The following is a 17,099-nucleotide window of genomic DNA, read 5'->3' as shown; positions in this document are numbered from 1 at the left end:
AATAATGTATTTTCTAAATACAAGGTTTTTCTGTACAATGATGCACAGAAACATCATTGTGGGTTGAGGTTTTTCAGCTGCCTTTTTTCATGTGTGCTTGCAATTATGGATGTGTCAGCACTCTGTCAGAAACAATAATTATCTGTCAACACCAATCACGCCCTGTACATGTCATTGTGGTTCACTTTCCCTTCCTGCAATTTGACTAATTAATCTGGGCGGGACAGCTACTGCTTTTCCTTCACATGTATTTTCCTTTTTGCTTTTTTACATTATTGATCCCCACAAAGGCTTTCACACCTAGTCCGTTGATTACGGTAAAAGGAGTTCTTGTGCGTCTGCTCGGTTAATTAAGGCTGGTGTGAAAAGCTGTCATCCGAAGGAGGGTCTCCATTAGTTTTCTACCAAACTCTCCTTAGGTTCGTTTCGGGGGTAAAGTAGACAGAAAACAGGACATCATGATGCTTTGCATGAGTCATTTAAATCTAAAGGACAATGTAAGCAATGTAAATACATGCAAAAGTCAGCTGGTAAAACTGGGGTTTTGTGCTTGTGCCCTACTGTACACTATGACTATATGCACAGTAACATGTATCTTTGTTTTGAGCTGTCCATCAGTAGTTATAACATGTGAAGTCTAGTCGCCATCTTATATAATGATAATTTACAGTCTGTTATTTCTTTTTGTGCTCTTAGTGCTTGCCAGAGATGATAAATAAACACATGAGAAGCAGTAAAGGGCTGCGTGATTTGCTGTGAGTCGCAGGAATTTGTTTTTCCCCTTTGGGTCCATATAACACTGATGTTATAGCGGGTGCAGGGGGATGGTCACCAAAACTCAGTCCAGAGGTCTTTGTACTGCGGTTAGTTTATAAAAAGTCAGCTTGAATGCGAAACATACCCGAACTAAAAGGCAAAAATGTAATCTTTTTTTTTTATTTTTTTTTTTTTTTTACTTTGATCCAGACCGAGTACAAATGTGAACCATGGATGTTTTAAGAGAGCTGGTGCTGCCACTCTGCCTTGCTGCTAATTTGACCCAGTGGTGCTGCAGTGGAAAAAGGCCAGAAAACATACAACATACCACCTCTGATGTATTCAAACACATTTTGTACTGTGCTAAAAGTGAGGATGCTCTCAATGCCATGAATAGTTTTTATGAATCAATTAACTTCATACGAAAAACCCACACCAGTTCTCCTCAGTGCACTTGGCAGTTTGTTTGTTCCACAGTTATTTTAGGCGTCTTTAGTTATTTGCTTCTGTCTCTTCATCTAATCCCAAATTGACTCACTAATATTGAGATCAGGGCTCTGTGGGGGCATTATACCATCTGTTGCAGGACTACTTGTTCTTCTTGTTTCTGAGAATAGTTCTTTATGACTCTGGATTTATTTATCTTTGGACTCGTTGTCATGCAGCAGAATTTAGGAAAGATCAGACGCCTTCCTGATTGTGGTCTAATGTGCCTAAAACCTTTACACAGTACTGTATAGACTGCTGTAGGAAGTAAAATAATGCAAATGTGTGGGTAACCTTCCTGTTAACAGTAGTAACCAACGAACATCTTTCTGTCATTTGAACATATTGTATTTATTTATTTCCCCAGAAGGAGTTCAGAGTTTGGATGTTAGCTGGTGTGTGTGTGTGTGTGTGTTTGTGTGTAAAAGTGTGTATGTGTGCAAAGCCCAGTGTCTCATGACAGTAAAGACTGATTGTTCCAGTGTACCGAAGACATTCATGAATTATTTACGACCTCTGACTGCAGCTTTTAGTCGGCAGATGCTCTCGGTGTCTTTTCCCTTTTTTTCCTCCCCTCCTTCAGTTCAGTTTTGTGCGTTTTGTTACTCTCTCGTCCCTTTTGTGTCCGTCCATCCTCTGGTTTCATTCTATCGTCCCCTTTTCTACTTAACACTTATTCAAGCTTGTGTGTCTTTCCCCCCTCTTTCCATCTCCGTGTCATGTATAATGCAGGAGAGACTGTTTGAACGGTCTAATTAAATTGTACCTCTGTCTTTGTTACAGTGAATGGAATCGGGTAAGGTTTAGATTGACCTTTTTACGGAGGCATTATCTCGACTTGCTCAGCGTTTGAGTACAAAGAGAGGGAGAGAAAGAGATAAAAGAGAGAGAGAAGGAACGGGATGAGCTTGTTTTAACGGCACTTTGGGCATTTTTAAATTCTAAATCTTTTGCTTCTCTGTATATTTAAAGAAAGTGGTACAAAATGTCCTGTAAAATTGTTTACATGCAAACAAATAAAATAGTAGTTTGTTCCATTTGTGTGAATTTGTTTGAGTATGAAGTGTCCTTATATTTATTTTAGTGTGTGGTCCACGTATGACTGCTGAGCAAGGGCTGCTCATTCAGTACAGCACACACAGTAAGATTGTAACATGGCTTAGTACCACGGGCCCTCCCTTCCTTTCAGTCGCTCTGTCACTTTCCTGAGTTCAGTCAGAAGTTGCCAAGATTTATCATTTCATGTGTGTGTGAGCTCTATAGCAGTCTGTGCAGGTAAAAGGACAAACTGTAGGCGGTCATTTCTTTCTGTGAGCGTCAGAGTCTCTTTTCCAACTTTTCATGCAGGTCTATTTCTAACCATGTGTCCTCGTAAGATCGCAACGAATGTAAATGTCATCTAATTGGGTTAAGATCCCTTTTAAATAGATCCAATGTCCTCAACAAGCATTGCATTGGCTTTACAGGCTGCAGAGTGATGAGACAGAGTGTGAGTGAACGTGTGATTGGACAGCTTATAAAGGTGGATTGATTCATTTGTGATGTGTGTGTATGAGTGAGCTTACATGTTTTATGCTTACATGTGTGTTTAGCCCTTTTTAAGATAAGATAAGATGCCTTTGTTGTCACTGTATTCATAATACAATGAAATTTCAAGTTCCCATCACGGTATTTAGACATACTACTACATCATAAAACTATACGACATAAAAATAAAAAAAAAACCAAAACAAAGGCAGGTAAAAATTAAGACGAGGCGGGTAAATTAAAAAAATAAAGTGCTCTGAGTGCAAGTGTCACCAAAATATTGCACTAGTAATATATTGCACACATATATGAATAGAGTTTTTAACAAAAGTGGGTTTCAAAATCACTGTGTGTGTTTATTGACAGTGTGGATGGCTTTAGTCTCCCTGTGTATGTTTACCAAATGTCTGTGTGTGTGTGTGTGTGTGAGTCAGATGGGAAATGAGAGTTAATCCAGTGTAATGTTTGGCCAACAGAGTGTGGTTGGACTGAGAGGTCACGCATTATCCCTTTTACCCCCTGAGATTACATCCTAGAATGAGATTCAATTCTTCTAATTGGTCTTCTCATTTACTCAGTGTCAAAAGATTTATCTGTGACACGAGACTCAGTTCGATCTCAGTTTAGACCAGAGTGCGTTGGCACAGCAGGGGTCCCAATGCACAGGCCTCCTGTAAAAAATACCAAAAGCAAAAGGTTGTAAAGCAAAAGAAGCTGAACCTGGCTCCTCAACTGTTCTTTGCATTGCAACTTCATCTGACAATTTACTGCATCAAACAAATATGTAAAACAAACTCAGATTACCAGAATTATAGTATGTTTATTTCCCAGTTGTTACTTTTACAACTGGCCTTATGCAGTGCTGTAAACGAAGCTCTATCTCCTGTAATACTTATAGATAGATAGATAGACTTTATTCATCCCCATTGAGGGAATTCATGTATCCCATAGATCCTACAAATACACAAACAAATACATATACATAAATGAATTAGAACAAATAATATATACAAAAAACCTAAAAGTAAAATATGTAAAATTTCCCTCACCTATGGTTATTATGTTATTATTACTCAGCCTGTTTTTTCATGTATTGTGATGTTTGGTTTTGGTCTTTTTGGTGAAGATGATTTCCTCGAGGATGTTTTTTGATCTCTGAGCTTGTCCTGTGTATATTTCTAAACTATGATAAGCAGTGTATAATGATTATTGTTCATTTATGTACCCCTTTGTCTTTCCTTCCAGATGAGGGTTACTACCAAAGTGGAAGGTTTCAGTTTGAAATAGACGTCCCAGAAGCCTATAACATGGTGGTGAGTGGTACAGTTATCTGTCATTGGTTGGTGTAAAAAGTAAATCTGTGTGTCTGCTTGTGCATTAATTAGTATGCCTGTTGACATAATGACACATAATGGTCCGTTACGTTCTGTTGTGCCTGTGAAGTATCGTCTCCATGTCAACATATTAGTAGTAGTAGCAGCTTTATTGTATTTATATTGAGGGTCAGACAACAAATAAAGAAATTTAGATAGCACTCCCTGAGCCATGAGAACATTTAAGACAATTAAAAGATGTCTCATACTTCACTGTAAAGTCCGTCCTTAATGTATGTTTGTGCACTGGAGGCTTCAACTTACCACATCACACTCGTGTTAGCGTAATATTTATGTATTTATTTATCTTTTGTAAAATTGAACTAACTGCAATGTTTGCTGATGTTCTTATGTTTGGTGTACTGTTGTTGTTTTATGTATGTCTTGTAAGGTGTCCTTGAGTGCTTAGAAAAGGCATCTATAAATAAAGTGCATTATCATTATTACCATTATTATTATTATTAATATTGGACCAGGATTGGCTTCCAAATTTAGTTGTGATGTTACAAATCCTGCTCATAGGCCCTTTAAAATCAAATTTTCAGCGAGTACAGATAAACTTTCTAGTGTCAAACTCTGCACAAACATCATTCTGAACAGTTAAGCTCAAACATTCAACTGCAGGAACAAGAAGAAATAAAAGTTTTTGTTGAGATTTTTAAAATTCACACAGGAATATTAAGATACTGAGCTTGGATCTGTCTGTGGATTCTTGCAGCATACACACACTGCATCATTTTTTTCACCTGACCTGCATGATTAAGACTTACTCCGCTCACCTCTCTCCTTTGTCTATTCTTCCATTCATTCTTGCTGCACAGGCTTTATCTCACCACGTCAGTGTGTGTTCACATAGTGTACGCATGAATCTGTGTCTTTTGTTTGAATCCGAGATATCGTCATTTTATGTGTATCTATTCAAATGGATGTGAATGCCTTTTGTCTCTGTATTTTGTATAAGTCCTTAATTACACGTTTACACACACACACACACACACACACACACACACGCACACGCACACGCACACACACACACACACACACACACACACACACACACACACACACACACACACACATTTTTATGACACCCTCCACAGAATAAGAAATAATAAACATTCATTCATTAAACATTAATCGATTCATAAAGTGGTTCGCAATTACAGAGTTGGCGGTGAAGAGGATGAAATGACTGGTGAAGAGCAGTCTCAAAAAACAGAAAGGTTAAGTTTTAGAGGCTTTCCTCATCAGTGTACCACCTTCAATAAGGTCACATTAAATATTACTTAGTTAGTAGGGCACAGCTGCAGTTAAGGAGAGCCACAAAAATGATGATCCTTGTTAATTATGGAGAGTCATTTATCCAGTACAAAATTACAGCGGTTGGGTTGTATTACTTTATGAACATACACATCAAACCGGTTTATAGAGGCAGCCTGGGTTTAAATCTTACCTGCAGCTCACATTACAACAGTCCTTTATTTGACTCTCAGAACAGTGTTTCATTGTTTGTTCCTCACAGGCTGCGTGTGTTGAATCCAGGCTGGGTTTTGTAAATGAGATTTTATCCATCAGGTTAACCAAAAAATGTTGCAGTTCTGCTTTTTAACGTGGGCACAGAAAGTGTGCAGAGCTGAGGAAAATCAATAACAGCTCTGCATAATGATCCACCTGAAAAACACAAGGGGGGATTTTCAGAAAGGATTCGGATCATTTTAGATGATAAACAGTCAAATTGCATTTTTCCTCATTTACTAAAGCTCCGCTCTGAGGCTTAGCGCTGATTAAACAGATCCACCGCAGCCGCAGCACCACTGAAAATGATGTGTTTGTTCTGATTGTTATAATTATATTTTAAGGTGTTCCTGTTCAGAGGTCCGACTAAATAGGTGTTTTGTGCTTTAATTAATACCTGCGGTAGGAAAAGAAATTTCATGTGAAATTGCTTGTGTGTGCAGAACTGAATTTAATTTGCTGAAAACATGTAGAAAGTTAAAATCCCCCCCCCCAGCTTCTGTAACTACAAACCTTACAATTTGTAATAAATGAACCTCAACTTTTAGCCGTTTTTGTTTCTTTATGTTTGTTTACGGTTATTAATCAATTGCCCCCTTTTGTTTTGTGGGAGTTGCTGTTGTACTGTGCCAATATTTAATCTACAGTAAGTGTGGGCATAAGTATAATCAGTAGGTAGTGAAATTAATTAAAGGTTAATAAAAGGTTAATTAAAGGAGGCATAAGAAGGTATAAATGAGTAAAACTGTGGTAAGGTGGTTTCCCACTATGACAAAGGCAATCACCAGAAGCTAGCAAAGCAACACAGTATATAAAATAAGCACAGCAGCATCAGATAGGCCACTGTGTTTTACTATATATCTTGAAATGTTACACGTAAGGCTGAAAACGAAAACAGTAATAAACAAGTTTGCAGATCTCACGAATCTCTGCAATTCAAATCAGCTGCCAGTCGTCTACCTGGAAGAGTCTGCTCTGGTTAGTGCTATATCACAGTTATTCGCTCAATAGAAAAAAAAAAAAAACTTCCACAAATCATCTGCTCTTCAACATCCTGAGTGTCCAATGTAAAAAACCAAGGCTCCTTTGTTCAAAGCCTTGTAGCTGTTGAACCTCATTTATGAGACACTTAGAATTCTTCTGATAAGCTGCTGCCTTGAAACCACTGCAGCAAATTTCCCACTTTTCTCCTTCTGCTGAAATAAATGACGTCGAGGCACATTATTTCCTCTGCGCAGTCAATAGGATCGGCCCCTCATTTGAAAATGTCCGCTGTTTGGAGAGAGCCGTCAGTGTCCTTCATTATCAGGCAGACAGTCGTGTCTTTACTTAATTAATTTGGCCAAAGTTCAACCCTCTTGTAGTGCTAGAAAAACCCTTGATTTGCTGTTTTACCTTTAATGGCCAATCAGTAATTTGTAATATCCCTTATTTACAAATGTACAGCCTCATGGACTACAAATAGCTTTAGTTTGGTTAAGTATGAAATGCTGAATCTTCAACCTAACATGCCCGTCCCAAATTTTATAATTTACACACTTTACATATGTAGCATTAATTACTGGGTGCCATGTGTGCACTCAACTCCAGACATACAGTAGACAATGCATCAGTCATCTACACAGTGACATGAGTGGCAGTTTGACACCGCCAATGTAAAAGATACATTTATTCTGTTGTTTTATGGTGAAACTTTGAAGTACCCAGATCCAGCAGAGTCCAGGCAGCCAGATTCATTTTCATAACTCAGTCAGTAGAGATTTGACTTGAGTGTCTGGATGTGGAGTCAAAGACGCACCTGCACACAGCCAGATGATCAGAAACCTTTAATAATGTTAGAATCATATATACAGAAACATGAATAACCAGTTTCATGTAAGCATCATATTTTCAAATATGATCAAAATCTGTATTAACCTGGAGACAGAGAGGGAGGATAAGGTGCATTTAATTATTATTCTGCCTTGTCTAAAACATGTCATTTGATACTTCATATCAATCTGTTTTGTGTTTTTAGGAAGGAGGAAACGTTTCTAAAAATGTTTTAGAGGAAGAGAGAAAGCATTAAGTTTATAGATGTGCTTCCCGTTTTGTTTGTTTCGTTATTCCTGATTATTTTTAAATAATTTTCTAGTGGCATTTTTCCAAGGCACGTGGTCCCAAAATTATTTTTCTTCTTGGAAAACTTCATAAAAGCCGGTAAGAAAACTTTTAAGCCGTGCTGCCAGTTCTATATTTTTGCTGCACTGAGAGCGACAATAGTTCCCGCACTCACGATTTCACCTCTGCACTCAACTAAATTGTTGATTTTGTTGTCAGACGCTTTTCTCAAGACATTGTGAATCACAGTGATTCATCAAATGTCAGATGACTCAAACATCTACAGTTTATTTGATATCTGTGTGACTGCAGAAGGGAAGCACAAATGTATGTTTCAAAAGGTTTTTTTTTTGCTTCCAGCACATCTGTCACATATTCAGGAGTGCAGAGGCTTTTTTTTTTTTCTTTCAAAATGAATCTATGAAATCAAAGAGCTTGCTCATTTTCAGTTCAAGAACAGGTTGTCATAGCCTGCTGAGATCTACAGTGATAGAAAGAGCCTGGGAACTGTGTTGTCGGAGTGCTGCTTCTCGGTCTCGTATGGTAAATTGGTCCCTGTCAAAGAGTCAGACCATCACTCGGTGTCTACACAAGCTGTGTGGTGAAAGCAGCGAGTTAGTCCGTCCTGAGCCTGTGTCAAAATATCTGCTAAGCCACAGTATTGAGTGCAGGTCTCTTATGTTTTCTGGTGACTTGTGTGTGAGTGAAACGCAAGCCGATGCGAATTCCTGTGTAGACAGCTGTATTGTTAACAAAAAGAAAAAAAGCATCTGTTCCATCAATTACGACAGAAAAAGGCGAGTGAAACGCTTTCTTTGTAGACAAGTTGTTAGAGAGGAGCAGCCAGCTTGCATAGAGAGGAGCTGCACTTCTCTTAAAAACTAGACTCGGGAAGGAAATTCACAGGCAAGTGCCTCGTGCCTGGGTTTGGACCCGTGGGGGCCTGGCAGAGTTCAGCCCAAATAAACAACACAGAGCTGCCTCATCCATGCGCTTCCTCCCTCTGAGATGTCCAGGATGAGCGGACCTGGGTAAATGTGCGAACGCTCACAAGCCCCAGGCTGTGCACCGCTGTGTTTGAGTGTGTCCCAGAGAACAAAAGGCCACCTCAGTGCAACTGTATGTCACAGATAAGAGTACTCTGAAAGTTGTCTACTCTTCTGGGCGAAGCAGGAGTTGAGAGACAGACAGCTGGCGTACGTAGGAGTCAATGAGAGAGGGTCGACCTTTGGGGAGACTTCATAGTTTTACTGCAAGGCTTAGTTTCACAATGACTGATTGAGAGGAACACCTTTTAGTTAATATGAAAGTGATGTTCTGTTACTTGATGCTAGTGCTGGACTGTCCCTATCAATCATGTTCACACACCAGCATTATTTACTCCTGCTGTGTGACTATTACTGTGTCAAAGTTGAACTAAAGTTTTGAACAATGGGAAAATAGTACACTGCAGTAAAGAGGCACAGGTGTGTAGAAGAAATCAATACAGCTCTTTCTTCCTTGTTTCTACTGAGGTCTCTCATTCCACTGATCTGGTCTTTCTTTTTTTTCATCAATGCCACAGCTTTCGTGTAACTAAGAAAAATTGTACACCATAAAATGACCTGATAGTGTAACATAGCACAACTGTACTGGCCAAGAAAACTGACACATTATTTTCTCTTTCAAACTGCCCCTGTCGCAGCATGCACACACTCAGAGAGACACCAGTCATTTGTCATATTGCAGTATAAGAGGCTAATGTTAACAGATATTAAAGGATGAGTTCACAGTTTTTCAAATCTTTCTTAAAGCAATTGTCAGATGTGTTTTTCTTGGTGTAATTATTCCCTTTGTTCATTTCGGCCACTGGAAGATCACTTCATCATGCCCATTCCTGTGAAAAAATGTTTTTAAAAACTTATCTGAAGCTAAAATGAAGCTTCAGCTGTCCAAATGAGTGAAATCAAGTAGATATCTTTCAATGTTACAGTCTTTTTATTGCCAAAGTCCCTGTTTTTGTTACTATACTTCCACCACGGCTCAACAGGGAAACACTGAGGAAACACAAAGACGGAATTTGATGCTAAACAGACTGTAAATGTGACAGATATCCACTTGATATGACTAACTCAGACTGCTGAAGCCTCATATAAGCTTCACATCAACCTTTAAATGCATTTTTTCACTATATGACTGTGTGGACCCACTGTGGATGTTGCCCCCCATCGCTAACATTGAAAGCACATTTAAAGGGGATCCTTTAATAGTCAATATGATCAGGAGGAATGATATGACGAGGAAAACCTCTTTCAATATTCATTTGGGCACCTGACTGTTGTTTTAGGCAGATTGGAAAAATTGTGAACACATCCTTTTATTGTTAAAACATCTGAGGGCATGCAGGTCAAATATTGCCTGCAGACCTGGGTTGACAGAGTTGATTCATTTTTAATAAGGCCAACAAGTCAAAACAGAGGGCCAGATGAAAGCAATGCACATTCCTTTTCCCCACTGCAGCCTTCCTTGCAGCTCTTGTAAATGCCAGATGTTCTTTATTTACACTTAATCCTCTGAGGTGGAGAAAACAAAACTGACTGTCGCGATTGTGTCGTGTTAGTAAATCCAGCAATTTGCTAACGGAAAGCCTCAATAAAACTGTCCTTCTCAAATGTGAACATTAACTAAATAAGTTAAAAGTCCAAAACACACACACACACACACACAGGCACAGATGTTTCACTGTTGACTAACAACAGTGGAAAAACACAGTCTGTGGACACTGGCACGGAGTTCTTGGGGACTAGTCTATTTGAATGAACACCACTGATGCACCGCACACAAACCACATCAATAGCACTGCCTAACATGGAAAGCCTGTAACATTACCACTGCAGCAGAAGCATGGAGTTATCTCTATTAAACACCTGCTGCTGTGAATAGTACATACCAGTTATTAAAATGTTGTTTAAAATTAAATAAAAGTAATAATTATTAACAATTGCTCTCTTGTCTGCTCTTCTACAGCCTCCTAAAGTGAGATGTCTGACCAGAATATGGCATCCTAACATAACAGAGAATGGAGAGATCTGCTTGAGGTAATACTGCCTGACACCTCCTTCATGATTTGTCCTCACCATAGCAACTTCTTCCACTTCTTCATCTTATGTTTTCTTATTTTTCTTCACATTCTCAGTGGTAAGAAACTGATAAAAGCAAATGAAAGTAGTATTAGTCGTAGTATTCCCTGTGCTATGTATCCATTCTCAGATACATTGCTTGAAATCAAAAGGGCAGACCTTTGAATGATACAACCAATCATATTACAGTTGTTTCAGTGTTGTGGAGTCTTATGAGCGTTGGCAGCACCTTTTGGCATTGTGTAAAGGGCATGACAATAACTCAGAGACACAGTACAATGTCAAGCAGCCACAGAGTGTCTAACATATCTTGTAAGTACTGTAAATGACTGTGATTTTTTATTTTATGTCTGCAGCTTATTGCGGGAACACTCTATTGATGGCACAGGATGGGCCCCCACTAGAACATTAAAGGTAAAAAACAAAACAAAAACCCATTTAATTAAGATGATTTTACTCTCTGTTACAAGTGTGATGTTTTGGCTGTTAGCATTCAATTTACACAGTACATTTTCAAGTCAGATAGCAGCCTGTGATTCAATGTTACAATGTTTAGTTCACAGTTAGGCTTAAAAAAAAAAACAGGCAGAATTTGGAAATAGTACAAGGAAAAGGTTGTTTTTGTAGTGTTTCAAATCAAACAACAAAGGTAGCACTACAATTATGAGTTGAAGCCATTTCGGCCTATATGATTTAATCAGTTCAATGCTACCGTACATTTTAGTTATAATTTTCCATAAAACATATAAATGGTGAAGTCATTATTGTAATTCATGTCCTAATTTTTGTACAGCAGTATTTGCACCATGATGCATCACAAGTATAACACATGAAATGCCATTTTTATAAATAATTCCAAAAAAAAAGTTTCCTACATAAACACACAGAATGCCAAGTTGTAACAGTCTGATATGTGTTTATGTGTGTGTGGTTATTCTGTTGCTGCCTTGTGTCATTTAAATTAATTAATCAAGGTAAACAAAGCATTTATTAATCAATATTTGTCAGCGTTCAGACAGAAAATGAAGCTCTGCAGCCTACACACTCGTTCATTTGAATGGAGACAGCGTGTCGGCCAGAACTCCCATTCACTCGGGAGAATTCAAGAGAATTGGGGGAGTGTATTTGTCTTAGCATCTCTTTCATTTATATAGTTAATATGAAATAATTCATCAATTAAATGCACCACTGGTTTAGGAAAGTGCTCATAATTAGATGTTGTGGAGCTACAATTGAGCCATGTAAGGTAAACTTCACAATGAAAAGGCTTTTCAGCTGCATATAAAACAGCGCTTTGATGCCTTCCCCTTGACTGAACTGAGCACTTTTTTGCAAGATGTTTAAAAACTGTTACTGAAGTTCAAAGTGAGGACGCCCACTGCTATCCCGATTCAAGATTTGACTAAAATTATGACAAATTCGCTGCGAAACTGAATGCAGTCGTATGGTGAAGCGCTGCCTTCCATGTTAAGTTTGACCTTAAAACGTTTTCATCAGTCAGAGGCATTTATCGCTGCTTCTCTGCAGACTGAAGACTGGATCACGCTGGGATGGGATGGGCTTGTACTTATGGAAATATGCGACTTTGTATATATTTTGTGCGGTTGCCTTCAGAAGAAGAGGGATACTGATATTTTTTAAATTTTTTTTTAGAGATTTAAAAGTTTACAGTCTTCCAGGGAATCCTCTTTGAATACCTCTTGAGTTTCCTGCCAAGACCGTTCTTGAAGTTATCATAAGGATTTGTTATGTCCTTAAGAGTTCTCTTCCATTTGTATAAGTCAGTCCAAGCTGTCCCTTTTTTTTCTTTTTTCTTTATTTCTGGTGCTGTCTTCACACATTAGCATACTAGGGGGGGGGGCTTATTTTTCAACTGTCAGACAAAGCCCTTTTTCTTCTCTTCTGCTGAACGAATTTGTCACAATTTGGAAATTGGCAAGCTAGATAAATTTAGATTTTCTGCTGAGTCATCATGGTAACTTGAGTGTCTCAGTATCACTTAAGACGTCACATGATACCAAGAAGAAATAGAAAATAATAGCTATTTCTATGACATCTGTTTTGTTGCATCTTTGTCAGGTAAAATCAGGCTCTGCTTTGATTGAATTCTGTGTGTGGTCAGATCCGATACGCTCCCAATCTACACCAATCTCGATGCAGCAGGTTAGAGTGGCTGCAATTTTTAGACTTTTCCACACTACACATCTGTGACGCATGTCGAACCAACTCAGCTTTTTGAACCCACTCAGACAGCCTAAAATAAATGTTCCTCCATCCTTGTGTTAACATCATTTAAAATGCAGCAATGGATGCATACTTTTTTTTTTTTTAAATGATACAGTGTGTGTGCATTAGTTAAAATCAGATTTGTTTTTGTAGCCAAGCTTATAAATTATTATAAATTATCATAAATTATTCAATGAATGTTAGAAAGTTTAATGAAAATACAGCAAAGTTTCTTTCTAGAATTTAAAGTCAGTATGAACAATAATGGGGACAACATGTTGCAAAGTAACGTGTTAGTGTTCTCACATTACACCCTCCAACAAGTGTTGAAGTGTGTTTCCATCTATCTATCTATCTATCTATCTATCTATCTATCTATCTATCTATCTATCTATCTATCTATCTATCTATCTATCTATCTATCTATCTATCTATCTATCTATCTATCTATCTATCTATCTATCTATCTATCTATCTATGCACCTACCTACTTCCTTCCCTCCATACCTCTATCTATCCTATCTGTCTATTCTGTGTCTCAATTACATCATTGCATCATTCCCAGGAATTGTATTTGCTTATACAAATGATGTTTATCATCAAAGTCAAAATGTGCCAGTGTGGCTCAGTGTGAAAGGTAGGATTGTGATGTAACCGGTTTATGAGCATATGAAATTGAGGAAATGGATGCAGTAATAGTAACAACATGTGTACAGTTAAGTTAGGCCTTTTATTGACTTGAAAACCACGTATCTATGTATCACCTCCACTGACTTTTCCACTATGTTCTGCTAGAAATAAAAGCAAAATAAAGGAGACAGCATGACAAATCACCTCTCTTTATTCATAGCTATTATAGTATATACTGAAAAAATAGAGTGAGAGAATCACTCTCTCTTTTTCTTTCCTGCCATTTTTGCAGCTTATGTAGCCATTGCATTGCAGGTACAGTAAATGCTGTCTCATCAGCTGTTCATTGTCTGGAACAAAGCTCCTCCGAATACTTTCACGGATGACGTTACAATAGGCATTAAGTATATACAGCTGTATTTTCCTGGTGCTATGATGCACATTCCTGTCTTTAACTCACCAATATAGCCTTTTACAACACAGTGATCACCAGAAAACAGTGGTGAAACATGAGGGGCATAGCATGCATTTTTTGTCCTGAGGCAGAAAGGGGAGACATACATAATGTATTCAGTCATTTCATGTAAACCTAACAAAATAAAATATAATCAAATAATACTTTTTGTTATATCTTGATTGTTTTGAATGCTTTTCTTCCTTGGCATTCATTCTTAGAAAGTTAATGAAAGCAGGAACTATGTGAAGGTTTTTAAGATACGGATACATGAGGTAAGCCTGCCGTATCTGTAAAAGTTGAGAGAGGAGTCATCAGTGCACAGCTAGCAGGCCTGAAATAGGACCAAGTCTGGAGCTACAGTGCCTATAAAAAGTATTACCCGCCTTGGGATGACCCACATTTATATGAAATCCTATTCAAATAAAGAAAGGACCTCTGAAATTGGGTTTCAAATTGTCATTCGCGGTGCACAATTACATCCAGTGTCGTTGCCAGCTGTGACGTCACACAATTATGGATACATTTTAACGTCTTCTGGTGCAGAAATTGTTATGACATAAAGCTGGCAAATGTGGTCATTTAGCTGAGGGTTACTTATAAAGTCACGTTAATTCCAATCATTTCAAAATGTTTCACTTTGAAATCATGCACCTTTCAGCATATTGTGGCGTTACATATATTTGCACACGTCCTTGTGTCTGATAATAAAAAAATAACCCAAACACACTATAGTTTTTAAAAATATATTATATAAAACTTTTATAAAGAAAACTTTTTATGACTATAATTAATGTCAACGTGTGTGGCCAGCTAATGACTGTGATGGTCACTCATGACATCAACCTGTAACCTTTATGTTCAGCTCTGAAGCAAACTTCCACAGGTAAAGGGGTAGAAATGTACAGTTATACCCCTCGCCTGTGTCTGTTTGTTGTTTATATTTGTGGACAAGTTTAAATGCAGTCTATGATTATTAACTGAAATGTAGGTCTGTGTGTGTGGATATGTTCGTAAGTGTGAGAGTGGTTGGGCTCAGGTTCATGCGTGTCAGTGACTGTCAGTGTTGGTGCACATAAATCCTATGTGAGAAAAAGTAAGTGCAAAAGCTGTGAGTCAGAAAGGATTGTGTTAGTTTTTGAGTGGGTGATGCTGTCCCTCTTCACTGGCCACAACTCTCGTCTACTTCAGCCCGCACGCACGCACGCACGCACACACACACACACACACACACACACACACACACACACACACACACACACACACACACACACACACACACACACACACACACACACACAGCTACATAAAATACCTTTATAAAATTAGCTCATATGGTAATGAGCTAAGTACATTTGCAAAGTAATGAGTACACAAATATAAACATGTCAAACTCACCACCTTGTTACTTTGAGATTTGTTCTTGTTTGCAGAATTATTGAGTTTATTCTCTATCTCAACGCAACAAATTCTACTTTGATGTTTTTCTGTGTGAAATTATTGTTGTATACTTCAGCTGACAGCGTTGTACAGTCAAAATTTAAATCGGCATGCTCTCACTGGCTTTGCTTGTCATAGTGTGTTGATGCCTCCGCTCAGAACTTAACTTGCTTGTGTTGCCTGTATTATATCCACAACTTGTCTCTGAACACACAAAGATCTACAGTGTACAGTTATAATTTAATTCACACATCATAGCTATGTACATGGTAATTGCGAGTAAGGCTGAGTGTCTATATGGTGGGGTTTTTTTTGAAGTTTTTTTCCCCCCAATTGTTCTCAATGAGGACAGAGCATATGCGGCAGAAAGTGCTGCACTCAGCACTCCCAGCACGCCCACTTTTCCGTGCGCCGAGCGGTTTGAATTGAAAATCTCTGAACTTTTCAAAAAAGGCACTGGTGTCATTACTCTCGCTCCTTTCCAGACGACAAATCATATCTCAGACAGATCGTGTCACGCACCCACGCCCCTCTTTGCTCCACAGCTGTCAGATTGAGCGCTGACATCATTATTAAGCTTATCCTTATAAAGTTTGACAGCAAGTATCTTTATCTTCCATTTCGTGCTCATGGTGACAAAACAATAAAAAGGGCAAAAGGGAGACGCTAGTCTATCATACGACAGCGGTTAGAGAGGCGATATCATAGAAATTGTCAAGATGTTGTTGTCATAGAAACAAAACCCATGGGGAGTGCTTCATCAGAAAAGTGCTGGAAGTGTTGTGATGACTGCTCTCCGGCACCCTGCCAGCGCTTTTTAACCAGGGAGAAAAGTTATATGGATACATGCCCTAAAGAATAGCCTGGTCTATGCTCTATAGACACATGTTTTGAGGTAGCCTAACCTTTTTTTGTTTTTTAAGTTTTGATTATCAAGTTTCGAATGTGTAAAAAACCTACAATCAAGTTTTGAATTGAATCATGGCCCTGATTTAAGTACACAAAATGAAGCTTTTGAATACATCTTTTCTTTTTTCTTTTGGGATTACTCCAACAACCAGCATGGACAGGAGATGTATACTTAAAGCATGTTTCCTTGTTTGGGTTTTAGAACAAATTAACTACCTAATTTATTTCTTTGAGGATATAAAATAGCCCCTTCTGTCTGTAGTATTATTGGTCATTTTCAGTTCAGAGTTGTTTCGGTTTTGATGTTACCATAAAAACAATTTATGTGATCATCTGTTATACTTACAACCTCTGCCTTTTAAAAAGGACAGATGTGTGGTCGCAGTGAGTTTAAGGGCATTTTCAACATATTTTACAGACTTAAAAAATATTCCAAATTAAGTTTAAAAAAGACTTCTAATACCAGGGATCAAAAAATACAATGTCTAGGTTTTTTAGTTTGGGAAATATATTAGTATATAATATGGTAACTTGTAATTTTCTTGTTATCTGATGTGATTTTCA

At 38.1% G+C, this 17,099-nt stretch overlaps 1 protein-coding gene across 1 annotated transcript in view; it reads left to right on the top strand.

Moving 5' to 3' along the window:
- ube2f (ubiquitin-conjugating enzyme E2F (putative)) overlaps window positions 1–17,099 on the top strand; it is a 62,053-nt gene that overhangs the window by 26,377 nt on the left and 18,577 nt on the right. Inside the window, exons 5-7 of the mRNA XM_062432162.1 lie at window positions 4,015–4,082; window positions 10,764–10,834; window positions 11,233–11,290. Coding sequence (XP_062288146.1) covers window positions 4,015–4,082; window positions 10,764–10,834; window positions 11,233–11,290 — 197 coding nt within the window. The remainder of the gene's footprint in view (window positions 1–4,014; window positions 4,083–10,763; window positions 10,835–11,232; window positions 11,291–17,099) is intronic.

This window comes from Scomber scombrus, chromosome 13, assembly GCF_963691925.1.
Source record: "Scomber scombrus chromosome 13, fScoSco1.1, whole genome shotgun sequence".
NCBI classification, from domain to species: Eukaryota; Metazoa; Chordata; class Actinopteri; order Scombriformes; family Scombridae; genus Scomber; species Scomber scombrus.
This window is presented reverse-complemented; position numbering and strand designations above follow the sequence as displayed.